This window comes from Myiozetetes cayanensis, unplaced genomic scaffold (genome assembly GCF_022539395.1).
Source record: "Myiozetetes cayanensis isolate MyiCay16 unplaced genomic scaffold, myiCay2020 scf9, whole genome shotgun sequence".
Classification (NCBI taxonomy): Eukaryota; Metazoa; Chordata; class Aves; order Passeriformes; family Tyrannidae; genus Myiozetetes; species Myiozetetes cayanensis.
In genome coordinates this window covers 34,892,580-34,905,304 of record NW_026088185.1, presented here as the reverse complement: position 1 = coordinate 34,905,304, position 12,725 = coordinate 34,892,580, and the positions used below count along the sequence as shown (strand labels likewise).

The 12,725-nt window shown below is 37.5% G+C and overlaps 1 protein-coding gene across 4 annotated transcripts in view; it reads right to left on the bottom strand.

The window, feature by feature from the left end:
• The window catches only part of ARHGAP15 (Rho GTPase activating protein 15), a 334,404-nt gene that overhangs the window by 117,261 nt on the left and 204,418 nt on the right, over positions 1–12,725 (bottom strand). For all 4 annotated transcript variants that reach the window (XM_050339915.1, XM_050339913.1, XM_050339914.1 and 1 more), the window contains one exon: positions 12,025–12,123. In XM_050339915.1, the coding sequence (XP_050195872.1) occupies positions 12,025–12,123 (99 nt within the window). The remainder of the gene's footprint in view (positions 1–12,024; positions 12,124–12,725) is intronic.

The following is a 12,725-nucleotide window of genomic DNA, read 5'->3' as shown; positions in this document are numbered from 1 at the left end:
CATTTAAAACCACAATAATGATGAAAACCATAGGATTCCACTGAATGCTCTTACACATTCTCTTGTGTGATAAATCTCCAGTCTAATAAGCGAGTAAAATTCTCTTGTTTTTGCAAAATTCATATTTGTTGTTATGAAACAGTGACATTAAGCAGTACTATGTGAAACAACAGAGACATTAATTTTAATAGGACACAAAACTATTGTGCTTACATATTTTTCCACTTTATTTTGCCATCTTAGCTGCAGGAATCTGCAGTTCTATTTTTCTTTTTCCTGTCATTTCTGCTATGTTTTCTTTCCCCAAACAGGTTCAGGTAACTTAAAAGCTGCTTTTTGCCTACATTTATTCTGGGCAAAAATCTGAACCATCACTAAAGAAACATTCAGCAAATGGTGTAGTCAAGGTATCTACAGAAACCATAAAAATCCTGAATTGGATTTCAGAGTGATCAGTACTAAAAGTTAGGAGACTGGTGCATCCTTCATTGCTCTGACAGGAGCAATTGCTTAGTTTTCATGCCATGGTTTGACATGTATACCATGATATGCTACACTAAAATAGCACAAAACTTGCATGTGAATTGCTCAGGGACTCCCCAAAAGAGGTTGTTTAAGTATAGCCTGAAAAGGAACAAATTGCTTTCTGCTTTGAAATATGCAAATAAAAAAATCTCAATGAAATACAAGTAACAGAACTGAAACATAACTGAGACATGCAAGAAATGCATAATAATATTTTCTCATAAGAAAAACCCTAGTTACTGGCAATAGAATGCACTGGGTATCTGTTAGCTGAATTTTGGCTGAAGTAAATGCATAAATATGAGTATCATTTGATATTTTCATGGCAGATAATTATTTTAAGATTTGAAGCTACGGGAAGAATTTTGATTTGAATCATTGTCTTTGTATCTTAATGCTGACTGTGACATGGAATGATGTAAGGAAGGTAGGAATCCAATCTCATCCCTTTTACTAGGGTTCACATAGACCCTCTGGTATTTCTGAAGGCTTGGAAAGACAAAGTTGGCATACAGGGTTTTCCATATCTAATTTCCTTCTTTGGTGAAAATTCCCATAATTATTAATAACATTTACTATAGAGACATCCAAGACACTTGCAAAGTTTCTAACAGAAACTTATTGTAAGCTTTGTGTTTTTGGCATATGATGTATCAGAATACAACTTATGCAACTGAAATGCAGATAATAAAAGACACTATTGTGAAGCATTTCTAGTGTGCAAATTCAGATACTTTTCAAACATCCATATAACATGAGGGTTTGAAAATTTAAAAAAAATATATTGTGATGGTAGAAGTGCTCCCCTGCACAAAGCTGTCACTGGGTCAGTGCTGGTTATGACCAGAGATCAGCCACTGCTGTGAGGACAGTGCTGCAGGTCACGGATCAGAGCATTAAATAAAGTGTTTTGTGAACTCCTGTGGTTTAGTGGTAAAGTAGGAAAACCTGCCTGCTTAAGGAGTACCCTTCCAGCACCTTCCACCTTCCTGTTTGGATTCAAGTCTGGCTTGCAGTTTATTTGGGCTGGAGAATTTGAATGATTTTGTTTTCAGTGGTCAGAGGAGATGCTCAGCTTGCTCAAAAGTTAAGTTTATAGTCTAAGTGAATGCAGTTTTCAGTAGAGGAGGATGTATCTTATCTTTCTACTAAGGTTTATTAAAAATATGTAGCACCTGATAATTTAACACCAAATGAGTGACTGCTAAATTTCCCCCTCTCTTTGTCTCCCTGTCTCACACACACAAACACAGGAATGCTTCTCTCCTGCCAAACTATGTGCCAAGATTTTGTTCACTTTAATCTCAATCATATGAGTTAGAGAACCATGAAACAAAGTTTCTACCAAGTATGCTGACAGATTTTTACTTCTAGTGGCTCCACAGGGCATCACTACAAGTACGCTCAGGAACTTTTTCTTATTAAAGATTTCTGAGCTGATCCGTTTTCCATTTAAGTCGACATGAGCAGTATCACCATGAAGAACTCAACACTTGCTAACTGATACCATACACTCATCAAAATTATTTCATTTCTAAGCAAACAAAAAGCTGTGGTACCTCCAACACCATTGTGTGGTTGCTGCTGGCACGGGAAAGCCGGCTGGTGGCAGCTACTTTGGCGTGTTATGTCACGTAACACCATGTCAGCTCAGGGCTGACAAATCAGAACATATGGTTTGAAATACTGGGGGGAATTTTTCCTGGGGAGGTGGTGAAAAGGGGCATGGAATAGCCTCCTTCTGACTTCTGGGGACTTCCTTATCTTCTGAGTGAATGCATCTCAGGGAAGACCCATCACCTTACCCTGATTTTAAGAACCACAGGATCACCTGTAAACGACCCATAATCTGAGCAACTGAACAAGTTCCTGTTCTTTGTTTTTAAACAAACCCTGAGAGAAAATTTGGGTATTTACATTTTTTTTTTTTCAGATGTATAAAGCTGAAGGCCCTAAAACAACAAAACACTGAACCATTTCCTTAGCTGTAAGGAACAACTGTTGACCACAGAAAAGATCTATTCGTGTCCTTAAAGAGAAGTCTCCATCTGTCTTGATGAAAAGAGGCTTGTATCAGTAAATCAGGAATTATAGGAAGAAATAACCTATATGCATCACAGAGCAGAATAAGCATGAGAAAGCAGTTTCTGATAGCAATATCTGTTTGTTATGAGTTTTCTCATGAAACTTCAGTTATTTAAAATGCATCACCTCTGCCACCATGAAAAAAGTGCACGAAGGAATCATGAGGAGAGAGCTGGATCAGGCTGGCTGGAGCAGCTCAGGATCCAAGAGGTATGGTTCTGTTGTGTTATGAAACCAAATGCTCACATTTTGCTCTCATTTACATATATGCCATTCCTCCCAAACCAGGGAGCATTGTTTGAGTAAAGACAAAAAAGAAGTCGGTTTGCTATATAATTACATCCATGATCCATGTGGATCCTGATTATAATAAAACAATCTTGCTGAGTGAATATACAACTAGAGACCTTTGAAAGACTTGTTAGTTCCTTGGGGCTTTATCAGGCAGGAGCCAATTTAGGGACAATTCTGTTACTAGATTGCAAACAAAATCAGTTTCATAATTTCAGAGGGGCAAAACAAGCTAAAAATTCTTCTCTTAAAGAAGGGAAAGCTTTAACATAAAGCCTCCTATTTAAGCTGCCCTCCTCCTTTGCCCTCTGCCTTCCTCCTGTTGGTACAATCTCTCTCACTTAGATATCAATCCCATTAGACTGTGGTATTATATGGTTAAAACATTGATGTAACACAAGCTGCTACAGCAAATAATTGAAGTAATAAAATACAACTGCAGTTATTTGCTCTCTTGAATTGCAGGCAGAAAAAAAAAGGAGACTTTTTTTTTTTTTTTTAAACTGACCCCACAGTGTTCCATGCAGACAGCAAAACTTCTTTTTTAGTGTGTTTTCTTTCCTTGCTGTGAAACTTTTTTAAAAATATTGTAGTGCCGTTGTAGTAACTTGGTTTTTTTTTTCCCACAGGAAAAGCGATCAGCTTGCATTGTGGAATTATGCCTTCACAATTTTATTTTAAAAACATAACTTTATATTTAAGCGACAGAGATATTGAAAGAATCTGAAGCTACACCTCTTTTTTTTTTTTTTTTCCTTTAGAGAAACTTGATGGACTTAGTGTGTTTGTGTATGTGTGTGTGTGAGAGTGAACAACTCCTCCAGGCTAAGACTCATTTTGTCAAGTGTTAGCCCAAAGTGTTCTATTAATGGCTGAACTGTAAAGTCTGACTAAATGGGGTTTGCAGTGGAAATCCTGCCAGCTCCTTGCCTGTGATGGCATGTTGTGCTGTACCAGGGCACAAAGCCTCACAGCCTTGGCTTATTCAGGAGGAAAAGAGAGGAGTTTTGTCTCTGTCTTTTTACCTTTTTCATGGCTAGGAGGTGGATGCCCTCATGTGTGAGCTTCCCTGAATCTGCCTCTGACCAGGGGGTATGTCAGGACCTTCATTCTCTCTTTGGCACAGAGCAAGCAACACACACACAGTGAGCTGGCTTTAAATTTCTCTAGACTTTTTTGTTTCAGCGCGTACAAGTGTCAACTACTTGATTTACAAAGTGTATTAACATTATTTTAATATCTAGAAAACATTGTTTGATTCTTTTTTATTTCGTAGGTTAAGTGGTTTGTTTTATTTATTAAGCCTATTGAACAAGATTTTATGGAAAATTCAGAAGACAAAATGCCCTGTTTCCCTCTACATGTTCACGAGTAGATATATTATACAATGCTAGAAAAAGGCAAAAGGCCAAACTCATCTCTGGTGTAATTCCAGTAAAAGCAATAAAATTACACAAGGCATGAATTTGGCCCAGGCATTGTAAATGTTACTCTGGTGCACACTGAGTGTCTGCTTGTTGTTACTGGCACGGCTTAAAATACAAATCCCCCCTTTTTTTTTTTACAGAAATGGATACATTTCTCTGGAACAGATTAATCAATGAACCAGGTATCAGGTAACTATGACAAAGACAACAACTGCTTCAAATGCCTGCCTGTTTTATGGCTTTTTCTTCTTCTAGCTAACTTAGAGTCTCTGTTTTCCAATTTTTAAATAATTATATATTTATTCTCTTTTGTGTCTTGTCATTGCAAGGCTTTTATTCCTTTTTCTTTTCAGTTGGATTTTTTTTTTTTTTTGCTGTTGTCTCCTTTTCTCTAATTTGTCTTGTATGCCCTTCCGTGATGTTTCCTGTTGACACTTCTTGATATTTTTTCTAACTCAGAATGTGGCTTTCTAGCAGACACAGAGGCCCCAGAGTGAATACCCTTCAGAGCCAACTCTGACTTGGACCTTGCACAACACTATTAACTGGCTCTTATTCTAAGAAAGGTGGCTATAGCGGGATTGCCTGAGCCTGAAGACAGAAATGGTTGAGGAAAGCTTGCCAACATGTTCACACTAAATTCAACCGCTCTTAATTTCTACTCAAAAGAAGAATTAAAAAAAAAAAAAAAGGAAGCACCAAACATTTTAAATCACAAACTTTTTTCAAGGGCTTTTCTCAGAACTTTGTTGTTTTATATTGCATTCAACTGTACGTTTGAGTTTATGCTCGTTGGCCACTTTAAAGTAAACATAGTTCAATGCCCTCAGAAACAGATTTCTTCAGCCCATTAGAATTCCCTGAAAAAGGCTTTATCTGCTGAACTGCTGGATATTTTTGTGTGTGTGTAATTTTTTTTTCTATGAGCAGTTTGTTTTGTTTCCCCTTTTTTTTTCTTTTCTTTTACATTCAGTGCATATAAAAGTTGGGAGCAGAAGCCTCCTTGGAACACGATAGAATCATAAAAGACTTCAGGAATCTCATCACAAGCTAAACAGTACAAATTGCACATTCTTCATGGAAGTATTAGCTTTTAGTGCGTGCCTGGATCCAAGCATAATAGATTATCCCAAAGTGGGAAAGAATGAACAGTACAAAATTAGCAGAACTGGGAGCTCAGATCATTTGGTGGAGCAACATGATCTCTGTACTTTCAGGGTACTGAATTCTAAAGCCACTGGAAACAGTATGTAAAATTATATCAGAGTAAGCAAGGAAGCATGTGTAGGCCTGGGAGAATCAAAAATAAGCTTGGAAAATACGTTTCCAGAGGAAAATAAGTACTGGAGATCAGTGAATGAGCTTGTAGGAAATAAACTGCTATTCATAAAGAATTTCTTGCTTTGAGGACAGAAAGATGTGACAGAGGGAAAACATAAGTAAAATACATTTCAGTGGTTGTTCAGGGGCCAAGTGCTGTTGGAGAATAATCTTCCATTCAGATAGAAATATAAAATGGCACAGGGTAGGTTGGTCTCCTGAGGTTTCCCTTCTTCTCAAGGAAGCCCTGCCAGAACAAATCCTTTGTGCCACCAGCTGATGGGTTTGGTCTAACCATGCTGGGAAGTAGCCCAGGAACACTGTGCATTTACTGGGAGCCCCAAGATGGTGGTGAACACACTCTGGCAGAACTACCCTGTACTTTCCTGCCTCCTCCCTCAGGTCCTCAGGAATGGGAATGAATTATTTTTGAGAACCAAATAGATAAAAATTGCTGAAGTTAAATACAGCCCTGAGGAGCGTGTTGCTGAACACAAATGTGATACACATGAGAGCTACAATGCAGAGAGGGGTGGAGGTAGGTGGTGGAGTCACCATCCCTGGAGGGATTTAAAAGCTGTGCAGATGTGGCACTTGGGAATATGGTTTAATGGTGGGCTTGGCAGTGCTGAGTTAATGGTTGGACTCCATGATCTTGGAGGTCTTTTCCCACCTAAACAATTCTGTAAGCTTTGAGGGGTTTTATACAGTGGTTATTAATCCATACCTTGGCTGCACATTCTGCCATCCTCACTATTTTATAATCCACTAACTACACCATACCAAAGACAATGATCCCAGCATGGGAGTCATCAGCTTTAGGAGGTGTTTGGGATTGTTTTCTTTTAAAATTTTTCTGCTGTGTTTTCCTCCATTAGAAAATGATATTGCATTAGACTGTTTTAAAAACTCATTTTTTTCCTAGCTATATAAATATATTCACAATACTTTATATTTCTTAAAACTCATTTCCTCTTTGCTTAACTCCCTGAGATAAGTGAACTCTCCTCTGTGTAAACACTCTAACAGAATACTGACTACCTTTTAAGCAATATATGATTTAGAAGGTAATGAAATATCACTTTCTTTTTTTTTTTTTTTTTATAAATAGGTTTTAAAGTGCTTTTAGCTTCACTTTAGCTTTTAGATTAAGAGATAAAACTGATGAAAGGGACACAACCTTCTGTCACAGGGCAGCATGGCATTTGGGAGGTGAGGTAGTTTAAAATACCATTTTTATCTTCATTTCTCTCCATTGGGATGACTGTATTTCTTTACTACGTCCCATAAGGTACTTTATCTTTGCCCATAAAGGCATTTTCTTCCTTAAACACTGAATATTCTGCAGTATGAGACTGAGTGTCTGCATGTCTGCAATGATCTTATGCACAATCAAAGCACAGCTAAGGACATTAAATTAATTAAAGACAAACTGGGTATTGGCTTTAGGTGCTTTGGGGTGCCAAAATTTGGAAACCTATGAGAAATCTGAATTTTTGAGAGCAAGAACTTAAAAATTACTGCAAAACCATGTCTTCTTAAAAATTACACATCCAGCCTTTAAGTGCCTGAAGGTCCCTTCTGAAGTCTCACTGGTCCTACCCCAGCAGATCAATTCCCCCCCAGGCCAAAAGCCCACACTCAGAAGTTTTTTTGTCACTGTTCTTATTTAACATGATTTGTTCACTGGGGCTCAGAGCAATGAAACCCAGTAAATAATACATTGGACAAACAGAGAAGATAACAAAAGGAAATAGTTAAGGTACTATAATAATTTTAGCCATTCTTTTTTCAGGTCACTATAATCTGCCCAAAGATAACTAATTGTTCAAAGTAAACATTCCACTCTGACCACAAAAGGAATCCATTACACAAACATATAATTCACAGTCATTTTTAGTGGGTTGTAAACAGTTTGGAATGAGCATAAAATGGGACAAAAATCAAAGTGAGCATTTAGAAATGAAAAAGTGTTTGCTACAAAAGGTCAGTCCCTTTACTTGGCAAACTATGTAGAAAAGCCTGGGAAAATGTTGAACACACAAGCAGTAAGGGAATTTTAAAGCCAACAACCTCCCTGTTTCTTTAAACAGACATCGGAACCTATAACTGGATCCTGTCAAACAAACGACAGCAAAAAAACATAACAGCTGCTAAGAAGTAAAGTTGAAAGATAAAGTTTTCTAAGCTAAGAACCTTCTCAGAAGTGGACTAAAGGTCTTTCTTAAATCTTTAAGCAAGGTTATGGATCCCAGGGTGGCTTTTAGGCATTGAATCAAATATGTAATTTTGTGTATCGTTCCTGTCAGAGCATCCTGTGCTCCAAGAAAAGCAACAGAAAACAGTATCTGCAATGTCCAGCTCTGAATGGGAACGGTACCTGAAATCACCAGCTTTGCCGGCTGCACTCTCATTTTTCAAGTCATTTAGGTTGATTTGAGAACACTAACTTGGATTTGGGAATGGAGGGGAGAAAATGAAGGATGTTTCAAAAGAGAGATGAAAGTTAAATTATACATCCCTGGAGCATTAGGACTGTATTTCTTTACAAATCCCAAGCCAGACTGGATACCCTCGATACGTTTAGGATACGGACTGCTCGGGGTGTTCATTTACTCTGTCATTAGACACACAGACAAATGATCTTCCCTGGAAAAGAGTTTAGTATCAGACTGTTTTCACACGATAAAACACTACTGTGAGAAGTTCTGGATGGCATGTTGTTTAGGTACAACACAGACTGATATTTTTATTTTTTTTAATGCGTTCTACTCATGCCTTTCACATATTAAAAAAAAAAAAAAAAGAAGGAAAAAAAAGACAGCCAAGAGTTTTAAAGGGTCATGGATAACAAAATAAATAGGCGACTCCAGAAATGACTGGAAATAATATCTGGCCTAGAAACACCAAAAAGTCTTGCAATGGGCCCCACCCTTGGCAGGAGTGCTCAGCATGTGAGTTATAGTGCACTGGGAGGATTGTCCCAGGCTTTCCTCTCTGCACTGCTCAGCTCAGGGTGGGTGCTACCTGTCAGATGCTTCCCAGGGAGAAGAAAAAGTAGATTGAATACAGAATGAAATACAGGAACACAGACTGAAAAAGGCAGGTCAACAGATTGCCCCAGAAAAGCCTGAGGTCTATCCAAGGTAAGTAAGGATGGAAAATAAAAAGAAGACACTGAAACATCAAGGAATATGCTGTTCCTTGAAGTCCCTGAGAAAGTAGAAAATGAAGAAATGCTGGAGAATACTGAGTATACACTGTATTACTTCAGTCTGATTGCTGCATGGTACAAAGTAATTCTCTTCTCCTCACCAGATTATACCACAGACAGGGGAGATTTTTCTATATTGGATATTACACAAGACACGAAGGCTACAGCACTCTTGACCAAGTTACTGTTGACTACAGTGGCACAGGTCTGGACAGCTCAATAATTGGGACTAGAAGTTCATAAAAAATTATGAATTAATAATTCAGTAATTATTATCAGTATTTCATAAGTACAGGAAGAATGAAGGAAAAAAAACATGAGCTTGATTAAAAAAAAAAAAAAAAATTAAATGTGACAATTGACTTTCAGGTTTCCAGGAACAGGCACTTTTCTATTGCCTCTTTTTATTAAACTTCACTGTCAGCTATGCAAGACGGCTGAGAAAATGGAGAAAGACCTGCTGCTTCTTGGTCCTACTTCAGTAACTAAAAATACCAAAAGAGGCTGAAAAAAATGGAATTCACTCCATTTTTTTTCACATTCACAAGTGAATCCTTGTTGAATAGACAAATATGTGTTATGCTGTCAGATTTTTTAGAGCAGACCTTACAAAGCATCCCTGTCCTGAAATGATGAAGAAGCAAACTAGGGGATAAATTATCAAAATCTGACCTAAGTTATAGGAGAATAATAGCAGAATAAAAATCCTTTTGATATTCGTTTTAAAATAGTATAACTAGACAGGAAATCTTGCCAATGGTTAATGACAACCTCCACATTTTTTGTCTGTGGGAGAATATTGCTACAGTTGGCTATTGTGTGTAACCTCGTCTACACAGGAAAATATACTAATTAATATGGTTTATTCGGATCCCTGCTAGACTTTCTTTCTGTGCACAGTGATAATGCTTTAAAAATCGGAAAAACAAACAGAAAATCAGTAGGTGAATAATAATTAAATCCATGAGCTGATAACTAAGAACACGACCGTTCAGTGAAGTATGAATGTTTTGTAAAGTAACATTTAGGGATGGTCTCCTAAGGTCTTTTTTTCCTGATAATCCTTTATCTTAAGCGAAGCACGCAAGTAACATTTTTGGTACAGTTACAGTATGTAGATGATATATTTTCTAAATAGGAAAAAAAAGCTTTTCTAGCCCAGCCAATATGCCAGCTGTACCGAGTATCTAGGCCATCTTACTAAGACTATGAAAGTAAACATACAGTTTTCATTAAATGTGCCTTTCCCATAATTGGTACATAAGTATTTCCCATGACTCTGCAGTTGAGTATCTTGGCTGGAGGCATATCTGGCCATTAAGAGGAGGGCTTCAGATCTGTTGAGTCTCAGCCATGCCGGGAGACTTGGCACCTCCACATACTGCTTCCTAATACCAACCCCGGTATAAAATGTCATCAGAAGCTTGCATAAACATTGGACTTAGCTTCACATAAATTACTGCTGTCCTGAGATAGTTTATGCCAGAACTTAGTAAAAACAACACTTTGAGTAAATAGAATGTGAGCAAATGCAAGCATGTTAATCCAAGAAAACGATAATAGAAAGAAAACTACGTATCAAATATAAACTCATAAATATAGTGATAAAGTGAAATTTTTATCTCATACCATATGATTAGCTTCTATTTACATGTTAGACTGACTAAAAGGGGTAGACTTCTCTAAGTCACAGCAAGTTTGAAGGAAACACAAGAACAACAATGCAATTCTTGTAAGGACAAACTCCTTTGAAGAAACGGTGATATGTTTAGTTTCGAACATGAACATTTTTTGACAATCACACCGACAGTCAACATCTAACTATGTTTCTTGGATTTTTCTATTATAGCTCAGCAGTGAAGACCACATTTTTCCTGGGAGGAGGGTTCAGATGCCACAAAACATCTATGAAATACCCAATGCACCTTTTGGAGAACCTGTGCTGAGATCATAACCAAGCGGTCCTTTAGGCACGCTCTGCACGGTGTGGCAATTTTACAATCTAATCTCTGCCTTTCCTTTTCATGTTCTGAATTTCTCCTCACAATTCCTTTTCTATTAATAGTCACTTCACACGTTTCTCCCCTTTCTTTATCCAGCCTCCAGCCTCCCTCCAAAAAAACCCAATGCTACTATCTCCCCCTACCGAACAATCTACGGTTTGTTTCAGTCTCTGACTTCCTGCCAATCATTCTGCGAGTAATAATATCCCAGTGCTCTCTTTGCTGTATAATTAAAGCATGAATTTCCCTGAGTTTGAAACTCCAGGGTAGTTTTATTGCACCTTGCACTATAAAACCAGGTAACAATGGCGGAATTAAAATAGCTTTTTCCTTTGCGGATAACACTCTAAGTATCTTTTTTATTTTTCATGGGTTCTCTTGTTCTGAGACTCCAGTATATGGCAGTGACAATGGGTTCACCCAGCCTTATTCTGAAAATAAATTTTCTATCTTTTGCAAGATATATGTTTCCCCAGATCCCTGGAACAAGTTGTAAACTTGTAACAGATGGTGATGAAGCCTCACATTTTTATACAATACATTTTAAGATTCTGCATCTACCGCATGTACCTTCCAAAGAAAATGACCTTCAGTGAGAGAAGATACACCCTGCAGAAAGGAAGGCAGGCAACGGTGTTAAGTGCATCTTTTTTATACTATGAAAATCCTTCTTATTAATCAAAACTTGTAATGAGGACGGATACTCATTCCAATAGTTTTACAATATCATGGCTTTTAAGAGAACTGTAAAAATTAGACACCTGCACTCATTATAAAAAAAAATCAAAATGGCCACACTAGAATAACATTTATTTTGGCTGAATACAATTCAGGACTTAGAAAAAGGTATTGGCATTACACCCACCAGAGACTTCAGAATGGAAGTTACTGACATTTTATCGACATTTAACATTTACTTACCCAGAGAAAGACTAAACCAACAACATGTCAAGCAAAATATAAGGAATAATCAGCATGAATGGGTGCTATTAGTGTCTTATCATATAAAGAAAATGAAGATACAGAATGTAATATATAACAGTTCACAACTATATTACAAATTGAACTGTCTGCCTGCCCTGGAAATCTGAACAGAGTTATGAGGTAAAAGTTTTGATTACTATTAGAAAAAAAATGTATTAAATAATAAGGTACTCACCTCTTCTTTCAACAGCTTTTATGCACAGTCTTACAAACTGAGGGACTGTAGATTTCTCATGCTCACAGACCAAGTGCAAATGGGAGCCAAAAATTTGATCTAGATTTGGAAAGCAAGAGGAAAATACATTAAGGCATATTATTAGTAGTGGGATTTTTGTCTCTTCTCAGCTTGCCTATTAATTTAAGACTCAAATATTGAAGATGGACAGGCAAAGTCAGAAAAAAATCCTTTTTGAGTCCTAGTGGTCATTAGCTTCTGCCACAGAACCAAATCCCTCAACATCTGCTGCTCCAGTGCTTGGATACTTCCCTCTGGATTCAAGTTTCAATTGCCACTTACACCGTGACCTTGACCTTTCTAGGTCTTGGAGATTTCTGGACCTGCCATAAAAAACGTGGCCGTATACTTGGAGCTGCCACAAAAAAATTGGAGGCCCTTCTAGAGCCACAGCTCCCTAACCTGTTGATTGCAAAATCCTACATGGTATCAACTACTGGTCCAACCCAGAAACTCATCTTGTTGGGTGGCCTGTCTCTTCCACGCATTTGGAAGTTCCAGTTTTGCATGGAGTGCTGTAGGAGTGAAAGGGCTTCACTACTTTGCATCATCAGGACTTAGTACCATTTCATCTCATCTTTACAAAAGCTTTTTTTTTTTTAAATCATCAAATTACCTGCTTAAAAAAATGGAAGATGCTA